Source organism: Lissotriton helveticus, chromosome 9 (genome assembly GCF_964261635.1).
Source record: "Lissotriton helveticus chromosome 9, aLisHel1.1, whole genome shotgun sequence".
Taxonomy (NCBI): Eukaryota; Metazoa; Chordata; class Amphibia; order Caudata; family Salamandridae; genus Lissotriton; species Lissotriton helveticus.
Window position 1 is genome coordinate 485,421,075 of NC_136070.1, and position 15,326 is coordinate 485,436,400.

General features: G+C 39.9%; 1 protein-coding gene across 1 annotated transcript in view; it reads right to left on the reverse strand.

The window, feature by feature from the left end:
- SYNE2 (spectrin repeat containing nuclear envelope protein 2) overlaps nucleotides 1–15,326 on the reverse strand; it is a 1,843,566-nt gene that overhangs the window by 638,600 nt on the left and 1,189,640 nt on the right. Inside the window, exon 98 of the mRNA XM_078660317.1 lies at nucleotides 13,750–13,863. Within this exon, the coding sequence (XP_078516443.1) occupies nucleotides 13,750–13,863 (114 nt within the window). The remainder of the gene's footprint in view (nucleotides 1–13,749; nucleotides 13,864–15,326) is intronic.

Consider the following 15,326-nt stretch of genomic DNA (forward strand, 5'->3'; position numbering starts at 1 on the left):
CTAAGGTAACTGAAACTATCCTATGTAACATATATTATAAATTGTTTCCGGAACATAATGCTATGCTGCATTGTGAAAGGTGCATATCTTCACGCTGCTAATCAACACCTACAGGTTATCCTCATATAACTGAAAATTGCAATAAAAAAGAAATCGCACTGCAGGGTGGAACTGGCAATTTCTATACCAAAGTGTGACTCTTTTTTTATGGTTTTACAGGTGTTTCATTTGAGTTGTACATAAGTGAATGTTCATCTTCCCTTAACACAGATGTCTCCACACAGTGGAGGGTTGCCCCTACAAGGGTGGTCATAGCCATAAGGCTGGGCCTGGAGCGCCATCTACAGCTAAAAATCAATTTGTTCTCACTGCTTGCTGCCCCTGCTGCTGTGTTAGAGACTTCATCTTGCTGCGCTGCACTGCGTGACAGGGAAACAGCAGGATTGCGCCATCTATAAGGCAATACGGCACACTCCTGTCCTTCCCCTTGCGTCCTTTTGGAAGTCAAGACCCAACTCAGGCACAAGGGTGCCTGTGTTGCATGCAGGATTGTTTTTGTGTAGGAATGGGCAGCTTCCGGCACAAAATCAATCCCTAGGAGGCATACTCCTCTTCCTATCTATGCTGCAGAATGCAGCACACATTGAAAGAAGAAGAGACACGAAGAAATAGAGATATTTCTTCTTGTTACGCCTTCCCTGGGAAGGTGTAACATTTTGGCACATCCCCAGGTTTACAAGTTCTTGTAAATCTAGGGATGCGCAAAATCCGTGGGAGTTGCGTGAAAACCCACACAATGCCCATGGAACGCCTACCCAGAGTGTAACACATTCAGAGATTTGCGCTGCGTTGCGTTACTCCAGATCTTTGAAGTAACTGAGAGCCACATAAAGTGGCTTTAAAAATCTGATTTAGAGGTTTGCGTCCCATATGTGCCTCTTTGCGTGGTGCAAATGGGATGCAGGCCTCTAAAAAATATGGCCCCTAAGCTTTCTGATCGAAAGAACCGAACAGATCATCAAAACAAAAGAGAAAGACTCCTAGGCTCCTCTAAATTCACCTGCCCCCTCCAAATACAGAGGCATCAGTCAAATAAAGTCCAATCACACCTTAATGCCAGAATCAGCAGGTGTTCAGAGGAAAGTACCGCATGCTGCTTTCCCACATGTCAACTTGGCAAAGACAGTGGGGTGGAGGAGAGTGGGGTATGAGTTGTAAAAGCCTACTAATAATGACCCTTTACAAAATACATACACAACTGTTTTTGGCACATAATATGTATTACTGTCTAACACAATAGGATTTATTTCATTAAGACGCAAAGGAAAATATTCTATATTAGCCTAGCCTTCTAATGATTCAAACTAGACTGACCACCTCACTGCGTGTCCTCATGGACAGAATTTCTAGTCGTGAACTTTTCACCTACAAATCAATGGTGTCGGGTGTGGTAGTCTAGGGTGTTCAATAGAAACAAACCATTGCTGCATCACCCAGAATGTATTAAACTGCGACCATAATGGCATGGAGAGAGGTGGGTAAGTCTAATTAAAACACATGCAAATTACGAGCTTAGCCCATTCTATTTCTCAGAATCAAAACTTGTAACCAACAAATTGCGCAAGGATATCTGTAACAACCACATGCGCTATCTTTTGAAACTGTGATCTTCAGATTACATGCATTGCTGCACAGAAAGTGCATCAACACCCATACTAAATCGGAAGCTGTGGAGATAGGTTTCATAAAAAATCATGTGCATGTGTGTACAGTTTGTTGTTAATGTTGTGGCAAAGTGGCCTGTCACTTTACTATCTGCAGGGCTTAAGGTCCAGATTTTGCTTGGAGCAAAGGTGGTACTACAGGAGCCGCAGATTAGTGAAATGCATGTCAGCTGCAGTGTCACTATCTTTGAACTGGGACTGAGTGGTCAAGAGTATGTGAGGGCAGGATGACAGTGAGTAACATGGGATGTGAGAGCATCAAAACTCGCTGTGGGGGCTGGAAAAGAATCTGGGTAGGGAACGAGAAGAAGGAGAGAGACAGAGAGAATGTTAAGGCTTAAAATGAGTGCCTGGAGGCTAGCATATAATCTTTCATCATATTTAAGAATAAAGAGTCCAAAGACCAGAGGACGCATCCTCCAGGGCTAAGTGGGAGAAGCAGTTAGTAGAGAAGATCACAGTGGGTTCTGCTGGGTGGAAGGGTAGACTTTAAATTCTGGAAGGGCCAATTGGAGGTCTCCGAGGGCCATGGAAGACTGTTCAAGATGAGAAAGCCACCTGATTGTCTCCTGTGCCCTCTAATGGACCTCAGATGGTAACCACTAGCCGAGTTAGTATGAATGCTAAGTAAAAGCCAATGACAGCAGCTGACCTATGATGGTAAGCTGAGGGCCTTTTTAATAGCTGGCTGGGGGTGAATTGGTGAAGGCTGAGGGTCCTCCAGGGGCCAGCAGAACTCAAAGGGTCAGATGTATCAATGCTTGTTGCGTTCGCAAACGGGCTGATTCACAGAATCGGCCCCTTTGCGAACGCAAACATTTGTTTTGCAATGTAACAAACTCTTGGCATTTGCAATATGGGTACTTGCAATTTTTTGTGATTGGCTAAATTGCGAATGCAGTTAGGGAATCGCAATTTGCAATTCACTAGCAGGCACATGCATCAATATTGGCTTTTGCGATTCCTTAATTGCGATTTTTAAGGAATTGCAATTAAGGAATCGCAAAAGCCTATGCATGTAGAAATCACTTAAAAAATAGCGATTTCTAAACATTTCTTAATTGCGACTCGCAAATTGCGAATTGCAATTAAGGAATACCTCCCCATTCATTACTTATGGGCCTAGAGGCCCATCGGAATGAATGGGAAGACATTCTCAATTTGCGATTCTCAATTAGAGAATAGCAAATTGAGAATGCAATTTCAAGGATGCCAGGGTGTCAAAAGGACACCCTGTTGCACCCCCCTGAAATTGATTTGTGCACATATGTTGTGCACACACATGCCCTAAGGGCATGTGTGTGCGCAACATGAAACTTTGAAAAATGCACAAAAGTGCATTTTTCAAAGTTTTTGCAAACTACCATGAAGTTCAACGACTCCTATTAGCGAAATCGCTAATTTTTTTACTTTGATGCATTGCATTTAAGGAATCTCAATTTGGGATTCCTTAAATGCAATCGCAATTTAAGGAATCTCAATTTAGAGATTCCTTAAATTGTGATTTTTGCATTTGGGATGATGCATTCCAAATGCAAAAATACCGGTCGCAAAGTGGGAGATTCTGAGAATCTGCCCGTTTGCGACCGGTTTTTAGCTTGATACATGTGGCTGTAAGTGCAATTCATGTAGCAATCGCAAACTATGAATTTGCATTTAGGAATCGCAAATTACCACCCACTTCAAGTTGGTGGTAATTTGCAATTCCTAGAAAAATGCACATTTTTGCATTTTTCTAACTGCCATGTGGCGCACACACATTCCCTTAGGGGATGTATGTGCGCCACATTTGCTTTCTTACCTTTTTGGGGGTGCACCCTTGAAATTGCATGCGCAATTTGCGAGTACCTATTTGGTACTCGCTAATTGTAAATGCCATTCTATTCATTCCTATGGGTCTCTAGGCCTTAGGAATGAATGGGAAGGCATTCCTTAATAGCTAATCCCAATTTGCAATTCGCTATTAAGGAATATGTAGGAATCACACTTTTATTTGCGAAAATTACATACATTGCATTTTGCAAATCCATAATAACGAACTGGTAAAATTTGCTGTTAAGGACTCGCAAAACACAATGTTGATACATCTGGTCCTAAGGGCCTTGACAGCCTCCCATGAGACCCTGGGTAAAGCTGAAAGAATGATGACGGTGGGTGCCTAAGCAGCTGGCCACTGACTCAACATTTAGTGCATGGCCCTCTCGCCACCCTCTGACCTGCAGGCGCTATTAGAGGCAACAGGACCTCAGTTTAGGCCCCTGCACCCATTCTTTCTCCAGCACATACTGTCATGGACCGAAGGGTCCAATATCAGACATCTGCCCCACACACCTGCCTCCGTACACTCTAAGGATCAGGTGAAGAAGAGAAACAACATGTGTTTGCAAATTCATGTCTGCGGTAACCTGAGGTTTTTAAACTAATTGTATATGAAACTGGCAAAACCTAACCTGGCGAACTGAAGAGCCCTTTACATCGAACAGAGTTTCAATTTTCGTCACAATTAATGGTATTTAGTCAGTTGACAAAGGTAGCCTGGAAAATGCTCTTCTTGGTGGACAAAAACGTTTTCACTAGTAATTTTGATCTGTTTCTTCTTTCTGTAAGTATTGATCGAGCACACTGCTCAACACTCTGGATCACCTACAGTAGATGTGGTTGCTTGCATAAATATGGAAGGAAGGTGACCAATCAATGGTACAACAAGAAAATGGCCAACCAGAGACGTGCCGAGAAAAATGATAATGAATTTACAGCCTGATTCATCATTCTCCCGTTTTGCGAGCCCCTAATAGCGATTCATAAGGAATCGCTATTAAGGACTTGCAAAACGGGATTCATGTAGAAATTGCATAAAGAAATGCGATTCCTACACATTCCTTATTTGCGATTAGCAAATTGCTAATCGCAAATAAGGAATAACTCCCCATTCATTCCTATGGGCCTAAAGGCTCATAGGAATGAATGGGGAGTTATTCCTTATTTGCGAATAGCAATTTGCTAATCGCAAATAAGATAGCGATTTCAAGGGTGACAGGGGTGTCCAAAGGACACCCTGTAGCACCCCTGAAATGTAATCTACATTGGTGTTGCGCACACACATGTCCAAAGGACATGTGTGTGTGTAACATGCAACTTAGAAAAATGCATTTAAATGCATTTTTCTAAGTTTTCGCTACTTACCACGAGGTTTGACCTCGCGGTAAATAGCGGCCCAAAATAGCGATTTCGGTATTTTAAAATGGTTCATGAATTGCATTTAAGGAATCTCAAATATAGATTCCTTAAATGAAATTCCTCGCAAATATGCAAATTCTTTAATAGCGAATTTTGCATTTGGGATGATGAATCCCAAATGCAAAAATTGCACTCGCAAAGGGCCACATTCTCAGAATCTGGCCCTTTGCGAGCGCAATTAAGCTTGATGAATCAGGCTGTTAGTCCGAATACAATTCAGAGGTAGGCATAACCCACTGCAAGGCTCACCTGAGAGGATACCTAGGAATGTTTAAAACAGAAACGAAAGCCTACTACCCAGTAGGAATCCTGGGTTAAATCAACCCCATGTAAGAATGAATCAAGTTTGTAAAACACGACAGCTACTCAGAAAGAGTGCCCCTCACTGTGAACAGAGTAACAAAGGAGGGCAGAGGGGGATTAGAGTTTACAGAGATAGGCCTTCAGAGATTTACGATAGGCAAATTAATTTTCCATGCTTCTAAGCTGCAATGGGCGATGATTCCATATTTTAGCTGTTTGAACTAGAAAAGAGGACCCTTCACGTCTGGATCTTTTGAAACGGGGGTCCAAAATCAAGCAAGCCCTACCGGACATACGGTGTCTGCTAGGACGGTACTTTTCGATTCTTCTGATCAGGTAAACAGGACCTGATTTGTACAGGGCACAATATGCTAGAGTAAGTGCTTTGAAAGTAATTCTTTACAGACTGAATGCATGTGCAGTTTAGGGAAGAACGACAAAGTTGAAGTACCTTTTTTTAGAGAATAAAGCAGATGTACTGCAGTATATCAGATCACCTGGCGACGGCAGATCAGATAGACAGGCAGACCCAAGTATAAGGCATTCGCATAGTCTAGCCTAGAAAGAATTGTGGCTTGAACTACCATTTTGCGTGCCTCCCAGGGTAAAAGGGGTAAGATTTTCCCGACAGCCTTAAGGATCCATATACAGTTTCTGGCGACTGAATGGATCTGAGCATTGAAGGATAAGTTGTCATCAAAAATAACTTTCAGATTTCTTGCTGACTGGGTTGTGGAGGGGGAGTGGGTACATCTCTTTGGCCAAGCACCGGGCCAGCTCTGGTTGTGTTTGGGCCCTAACAGAAGAATTTCTATCTTATCTGGTTTACATTGCAGTTGGCCCATGAACACGTTATTCAAGATCCTCTGGCAAATAACAGAATCAGAACTCCTTAAAGAATGCCACTAAACCCTTCACTTTAATTAAAGACTTGTCTTGGGACCTTCTTCATATCTAAGAGTCACAACAACAATAGGTGCAACCTGAAAAAATGATGACTGTTTGCCTTTAAATAATAAACCTAACTAGGCTATAAGAAAGAAGTTGTATAATCAAAGGATCCGTCTCGAACCACTCGCAAGTGCACTTACAGGTGTCACGAGTAGGGACAAGAGAGCTGCAGAAGTTCCAGACATTTTCAAAGACTGATAGGTTTCAAGAGGCTATCAGCTCAACAGAAATACATAGTAATACGGGTATAGCTATCTTAAGTAAGAGTAAGGCTGGTCTAGATATTTTGGATAATAAGACAGATAAATCTGGGCGGTGGATGAAAAATTATAATATTCCAGTCTATTACACACTCTACAACCTGCTTTGACAGGCCCAAAGCTGGAGATGCAGTCCTCTCTCCAATTTTATTTAAATTTCCTAGATTATCCACCACCTTTCATAATAAGGGAAATTCAGATTTTATTACATTATTGGGCATTGATTTAGATATATCTACACCTCCCCTAAACTATTAAGACCCTTAAAGTGTGTGGTACGATGTTGGAGATTTTAGAGTGAGGCCTATGTGATATTTGGAGAGAGTAGAGATCACAAATTCCCCTTAAAGAAGTCTGGTTATTTTTCTGGGCTTGACATTTTTGATTGATAGATTACTGGTACAGAGTGTGGTGGAGGATGTATATCTTCTTGCTCAAATTTCAGATCATCCTGCTCTTTCCCCATTGGGTCTTCCTACAAAGCGTGGAATTCCCGAATGGGCATTAGATAGGCTACTTTTGCTGAAGAGCTGTCCAACAGTCACGTCTATCCAAATCATTTCTTAAGACTAATGTTGGCTCATCCTCACAAAGGATGGTAAAGGCTTCATTTAAGGCATTTTTGAGAGGTATATCAACATGAATAGCTATATATAGATCCAAAGGAAGAACAGCCATTGGATGACTGTCTAGAGACCATTATTCAAGCAATAACTGCTAGATTGCAAGAAAATGATGTGAATAGTGGGAACAGGGAGACGTTATTAGGTAATCTTGTGAAGGCCCAAGTAAACTATAATTGTAGACTACATAGTAATTGCTGTGCGAGGTGGGAAGTTAGTAGCCTCCAACAATTTAAATATGGGGAGGCTAGTGGAACCATGTTGGCCCGAGAGGCAAAAGCAAGTAGAAAAAGAAATTATATTTGGAAACTGCTGGATCGATCTAGTCAGTTCCTGGTTTCTGAGATGCAGGAGATTTGGGGCCTGATTTAGAGTTCAGCGGACACGTTACTTTGTCACAAACTTGACAGCTATCATGTCCGTCATATTACAAGTACATTATATCTAATAGACAAAGTAACCAATCAGCTGGACTTTAAATCAGGCCCTATGTCTGCATTTTGCAACTTTGTCAGAATTAGTTAAAAGAGGATGTCTTTGAAGATGATATTTTCCAGAATCTGTAACTACAGTACAACTGAAGTCACTTACCTGAGCTCAAAAAGCAAGCTTAAATCCACATATCCTCCCAGAGGAAAGTAGACAGACTACAAGTGGTAGGCCGGTCTGGGATCCTGCTGAAATTTTTAAGAGCTTTTTGGAGATTATTCCCCGATATGTAGAGATCTTTTTAATGGTGCACTGTTGGAGACTGATAATACAACACCTTCTTGGAACAAGGCAATGATATCATTGATTTGGCCACAGGCACTGCAAATCTAATAGCCCATCACTTTTCTCACTTGCAACAATCAGGTCTTTTCAGGCTTTTTGAGCAAGGAGGTTACCTAAGTTTGTCGGCTGTATCATATGCAAGATCGAAAAGGTGTTAATCCAGGGGATATCTTCATGAGTTAACATACCAGCACGTGGGCCTAACAGATCTAGCTGTGGTAGATAATGCCCCTCCCTCAGAGATATATACCTTAGCTGCAGATAAAGCATTTCACAGAGTCAATTAGGCCTACTTATGGCAGGTTCTTCAGAGCTTCAATATTAGACTGCACTTCCTTGGAGCAGCAAAGGCTTTATATAGATCACATACTGCCAAAATGCTGGTTAATGGCAACTTCACACCCAGTTTTGCGATAGAGAGAGGGACAAGCCCGGGGGTGCTCTCTAACTCCCCTGCCTTTTGACGTATGCCTTAACCCTGTGGCATAACTCCAGTTCAGGGAATACAGTTGTAATCTTGCCTTATATGCAGATGACTTGGTTATTTACATTCTGTTACGCACAGCTCAATCTCAAGAGTTAAAGATGTAGTATGAGCATTTAGCTCTCTAGCTGGTTATATTATTAAGAAACAAAAATATAAATATGGTTTGGAATGCTGATTATGATTCAGCACTAGCTCATTCTCAGATCAGGGACATGGGCTTTATGGTGACACATAATATGACCAAGATTTGTGTCAGGAGCCTGCAAAAGGTTTCAAAGCAAGTTGATAAATAGCTTAGGGCCAGGCAGAGGCTTCCCTTCACTATCTATGGGCGTGCTAATCTGCTGAAGATGTACATTTTGACAAAATACACATTCGTATTTGACTTATTTTAAGTTTTGATATCAAGGAACTATCCAGGTTTAAGGGCAAGATGGGGAGCTTTATGTGGTGAGGCAAGGGGAATAAGGCTCTTGTGGAAGAGGCGGAGGCATTTAATCAGGAAAAGGGGTCTGTTCAGTTTTATTTCTAGGTCTTCCAGCAGAGGAATCTTAGGTGCCAGAGAGAAAACCAGACAAAATACAGGTTTGGTCTACTTTTAAGGACTATGTTGAACGCCTTTAAAAGTGCAAGACCATAGAAGAGCAAGACCAACGTCTTGTAAAAGTTTTCCTCCCTAAAGTACTTTAAAAAAGTTTGACTAAAGGTCATACAGTCTGCACACAAATCTGGTTTAATGTAAAAACGATAATAGAGAGTAATTACAATTCAAGTGTCGCATCCATCTGAGACTCATCACAAATCTTTGAATGTCTGAAAAATGCAGTTAGTCTTCCATATCGAGCAACTGGTGTCAGCCTTGTAATAAAATCATAGATCAGGATAAGCCTAGGTACTGGGACGCTTTGGGTGCCACCGCTGAGAATCTATCTAGGTTAAGTACTTCTAACTGTTATCGTAGCTATAAACAAGGCGAGTCCTAGAGGATAAGATTGCTGGGAACATCAAAAGGAATTTTAAGAAGTGCTGCAAAAATTTAAAGAGTGCAAGCAATGGTACTGGAAAAGGTGCCTCTACCGGGCAGACGTGGTTTGAATGCTTATCTACATTCTAGACTAAATATTTGTGGCAAGCAGCTATGAATAAGCTGTATTCTTTTGTCAAAACTGCTTTTCTGAGAAAGAATAATTTCTTCACCCTTCTCAGAATTTGATGGATGCCAAAAAAACACCACATTTTGACAAAGCTTCGAGGTTTATGCTTGAAGTCTGAGTTACTGAAAGTGGATGATTCATATATGTTCCGTAGTTGTCCAGATTTGATCTCGATGTAAGTAATTATGCTTCCTCAATGTTAAGAAAAGAAATAGAGGTTAGTCCCATTTTGGTATTTTAGATGTTATTGGTACAAATAGTACAATGCCACAAAAATAGCAATAATTAATGTGTCTCTTGCTATTGGCACAAAAACAAATTCGAGAAAGTGCCTCTCTAACCAAGCTCCACTGGCATCAGAGTAGTTGCAATCTGTGAAGCTACTCTACAAACTAGACACTGCAAGTTGAGTAAAGAGGAAGTCAAAATTTTGCCTTGTTATAAAGAATTAGTTAGGGGAGTTGAGGTCACTGTGAGTTATAAAAGTCCCATGTATACTCCTTTCCTTGGAAAAGTGGATGTAAGGGGAGTTTAAACATCCCTAAACATAGTTAAGATCAACATCAGAAGAGCAATCTATTTTGAATGTTTTGTTAGGCCAAACCGTGGAGCTGTGGTATTTCCACAAAACGTAAAATTCTAATAGGGCCATAGACCCTTGTTACCAACCCCAGCAGCATTATTTGGCCATTAATATTAAAGGTCTCTTTGAGCACCAACAGTGCACAGGCCTTTAATAAGAGTACCCAATGACGTCCAGCTGTTCAATATATGTCTTTGAGCACTAGACCAATTCTTTCAGCAACCAGACTTGCATAAGGAACCATGTTGAGGATATCTAGTTCACCAGGCTGCGAATCATCAAGCCAACATGCTGAGGAAAACCTCCCGTTGCTTGAAACCAACCACTGGAACAAGCTAGCCAGATCACTTATCCTGTTTGGTTTGGGATACAGCCATACAGCAATAAAATGTACTAATGGCTACCCATCAACTAACATTTAGAAGTTACAAGGCTCTAAAACAAGACAGAAAATGATGGCCATCATATAAGAAATATAAACATTTATCCCCATTTTTTAAAACCCTTTAACGACTCTCCACTGAGAAAAGTTAAAATAATTACATTATGAACTGCAAACAATAACACAGATTTAATATTGTTTTGAGCTGGGTTTGCATCACTGCTAACCCAGCGCAGAGTGCTGGGCTGGGATTTACTAATCAACGTAAACCAGGATTTGCACTGGAAAGTAACCCCAAAGTAAATCAGTTATGCGTTATGCTCTACTTTGCATCAAGAGGTAATTCCATGGGTGGTACATGGGGGTTTCCATGCAAGTAGCCATGGGTTTGATGCAAATCCTTAACAATTAACATTCCTAGCCAGGGATTTGCACCAAAACAATACGCCTCCTCAAGGCAACATAACGAGGAAAAATGTTTTCATTTCTTCTTACTTTTCTAACTTTGCATGTCTGTCTGTGTGCAGCACACACACACAGTGTGGTAAATGTATTAAAGTATTGTTTTTGTCCTGGACCTGTCTCTTTTCAGTACAAAAAGCTGTGGTTCATAGAACACACACCCTTAACTACTGCGCAAGAGTGTATGCGTTCAGGCACAGTAGCCAAAAGTGCGCCTGTGCTTGGGGAGAGAAAATACATCATATCAATAAATATGGTGTATTTTTCCTCTCCTCTTTGATGCAAGGCAGAGCAGCAGCTTTTGTTGGCTTGCATCAAATATTAGTAAATCTGGGCCATTGTGATTTGGAGCAGGAGCCCAATATGCTAGCAAAACACAGGCTCTTGCCATGTACCAGCCACAAATGTCTATTCATCAAAAACCTTTTTTTTGTTATTTTGTATTAGTATTGTCTTAAAACTGTCAACGTAGGTCAATTATACATTACATCTTATCATCCGTAGCAAGAAAGGGGAGTTTTTTTTAAATTTTAATCTCTGCATGCAAGGTATAGAATAGATGTATATATCTGTATAGGAAATGCATTGCACTGTACAGAGTAGAAAAGAAGGACTATAGATAAACAGACTAAAAAAAGCAAAGAAATGCCTTCAAATAAACATTCACAAGAATGGGATAAACTTTATTTGAATGGAGAATATTGGATGTGAGGGCAATGGGGTTTAATGGTCATAACTTGAAAAAGTGTCAGACATTTGTTTTATGACCAGTAATATTTAACTATTTAAAAAGTTCAATATAAACCTTGCAGAGCAGTTCTTATTTCTATATAGTTTGAACTAGACTTTAGTCTATTATAAAAGATACCACAGAGGGTACAACATCTGAATGGACTGATACGTTACTGTCTTTAGGACAAATCTAGAGTCAAACTAAAACCACCCTTTCATGCTAAAGAAGTGAACACAACCTTTATCATCTCTTAATGCTTTCATCTCAAAAAGGCTTGTGCCATATAGCCAATGGCACATTTATTACAGTGGACTGGATATCCACCATGTTTTAGATGGAATATCCCTTCCACCAAACTCTAAATAAGGCCCAAAGTTATCAACTTGTCTTCAAATCTCCTGCTCCACTTATTGCCCAGGGTCTTCTTGATTCTGGGGAAACATATTCATATTTTCTCAGTTTGTGAATTAACTTCTTTTTTGTTGCCTGCAATTGAAGAAAACTACATAATGGTCAGCTAGACCGGCTGAAGTTTCAGTAATTAAGTGCATTTATATGAATCTCTTGCATCAAGTCAACATAAATATTCCAAGAGGTTAACCAATAATTGATTGTCCCTTCTAGGGATGTCCATATCCTTTTGCATCCATAGGAAACTTTTACACTAGCTAATAGAAACTATAATTTACATTGGTTTTTATAAATACATAATGCAATGGTTTAATTACCCGCCAAAATAAGTGATCACAAATATCAAATTTCGAGATTTTCTTGATGATAAATATATGCTTTTTTACATTTGAAATGTTTCTGTATCATCAACAACCCAGAACAGAAGAAAGTATGGCCTGAAAGCAGAGATAGCATGAGACTAACCAGAACCAAACAGCTGCTTCCAAGAGACCAGCTATGCCAAGAAATACAGCAGCATATTGCAAACATACACTCAGGGGCAAATCTATCACTTGCAAATATCAACCTGAAGTAAGAACTCCAAATAGTGCTTTAAACCACACACAATAAAGGAAACAAGGTTTTCAGCATTCGTGGATAAGAGCCCACCCCCAACCCTTTCCACCTCTCCCACCTCCTATTTAAATATGAAACAATCTGATAACATAATTGGACTCCCAATGTCCCTTGATGTTAGTAACAGTATTCTGTTTTTTACTGTAACCAGTTGTGTGGAACAGGTGACACATTATTTTCCTACACACTAAAATACGAGTTCATAATTTCATATAATTTCAAACCACATGTTGCACTTTTAATTGTTGTGGGATGGCTGGAACAGTCTAGAATATAATTTTACTTAAAGATGTCCAAGAAAAGCAGATACTCGAAAACTGCCCCTTATATTAATCCTTGGAATACAGGGCTTTCAAAGTCTCAAACAGAGATGAAACATGGTCAAATGACACAAACTCCAAATAAGTGCACAATAACCAGAATAAATCCATCTGCACTACATGTTGTACTTGTGTGAAATGGAATTGGAAAGAAAAATATTCAAAATGGAACAGACTGCTTTCACACTATTTTAGCTGTGTTTGGATATTTGTGGCACTTAGATTCCTGATATGAAATGTAAAACAATATCCGCTTGTGAAAGACATGACTTTGAGGCAAAAGCAAAAGCATTTGATTACTTATTTTATTTCACAAGTAGTGCATAAATCAGTTTGTTCTATTTTTCTTAAAAAGTTATTCATGGACTATGATGTCTTTGTTAAGGTCTCCATTATACATATATAATCATTCATAAGCAATACTCTTCTTACATTTGTTAGCATGTTAGCATATCAAAACCAATTTTTGGGAGCAAACATTATTTTGTTGCAAGAAAAGAGCACAAGAAACAATCCACTATAAACAGTATAATTGAGTTTCAGAAATATGACCCCAATGTGCCCGTAATGTGAGAAAAAGTAAAGAGATATGGTTACATTAACATAGTGCGAAGTGAGATTTACACTGCTACTTCTGAATTAAATAACAATGCCAGCCGGACAATCCAGTACAGAGAAACCAATTCCAATCCAAAACTTTGATAAATAAAAAGAACAACAGCAATACCTTTTTGGTCCTCTCAGTTGTAGTTCCCAATGTCCAAGAAATGCTGCTAGCCTCTGTTTCCTTCTTCTTTTCTTGAGAAGGAAGTGCACTAGATGGAATCACTGGTTTATATCCCTTGTAAAAAAGTCAGGTTGAAAAGTATTTTTAAATGCTGGTTATCAGAACAAACGTTATTATAATCAGTCATTATTTTGAAACACGATTCTCTTAACTTTTAGACTTCACAACGGTTGTAAGATTGATTGTAAGCTACTATTTGTATAGTTAGTAGCACATGTAAATAGAATATCTTTAAAGTTCCTTTACCCAAAGTTCCTCTTTCAGTGATAGTAATAGCATGATAGTAGAACAGCAAAGCACGGTGAGAAAAAGAAAAAAGAGAGAGAAATGGCGAGAGCAATAAACAATAAACAGGGAAGGGACGAGAACAAGGGGCAGACAATGGAGAACCAAAGGGAATTAGAGAAATTATGAGCGAAAAAGTGTGATAGTTTAACAAAGTGAGAAAGAGAATGAGTGAAAGGGAGTTTCAGCGAGAGACAAAAAATAGAAAGAGATCAAAACACATACACTGTTTACAAAAAAGTACCTCAAATCAGCATTAACTAGCATTGAGGAACGTATTCCAAGATGGAAACCATGATCACCAATGATTGCTGAAGTGGTGTTTTGTATAATGTTGGTAGCAAAAATCAATACACAATAATTACAAGACTGCTGAACATGTATGAAGTCTGGTTATAAAAATACCATCTTACATTGAAAGCATTCTAATAATTTCACTGAAAGAGTAATGAAAGTTATAATATGTGTTTCCTTCTTTCAAAGCGTCAAAACAAAAAGGACCTGTGCCGTTCCCCAGAAGGAGAAAGGTGTGAGTCACACTATGTGGTGCCACTGGTCTTGATAAGATCACAGTTGGGCATCCATTTTGTTGGATGTAATGCCCTCACACACCCTTGCAGGTGTCATGCTGCATCATCTGGGCTGCTCCTCATTGAGTCGGCGGTGCAATACCCAATGGGCTCACCTCAAAGAGGGGCTCTTTACTGGAGATCTTTTATCCAACAGCCATTTGGTGAAGTGCGGGTGTGGGGCCAGGGGTGTGTAGACTTGGAAGTGAGTTAAAATAAGGCTGGGAGTACCTATAAGAAAATCTATTTATTCTGGGGGCCTCCTGTCTTAATTAAAATTTGTGATAACAAGCACTTGATGGAATTTTATGTTCCTGTTTCAGTGCTGGTTAGTATTTATAGTGGGTCAACATGTTTCTCGCATCTGTGTTAATTCACTAGCGATTCTTCAGGACCTTAAAAGTGATTCATTTGAAAATGTCTACACTAGAGGACCTCAATAAGTATCCGGTAGGCTAGTTTAGGTATCACAAGAAGAGAAGTGCTTATTGTGTTCATGAGTCTGTGATGGGCTGGATCTCCCTATTCTGCAAGAAACCCAGGCATCAACAGCACCCGGCGGTCTGCACAATAGTTTTGGCTTCCATCAAGTTATGGAGTTTTCGCCTCGTGTGCTCGCCGATACGACCTAACCCACGCCGCCAGGTCCTTCTTTCAAAGCTC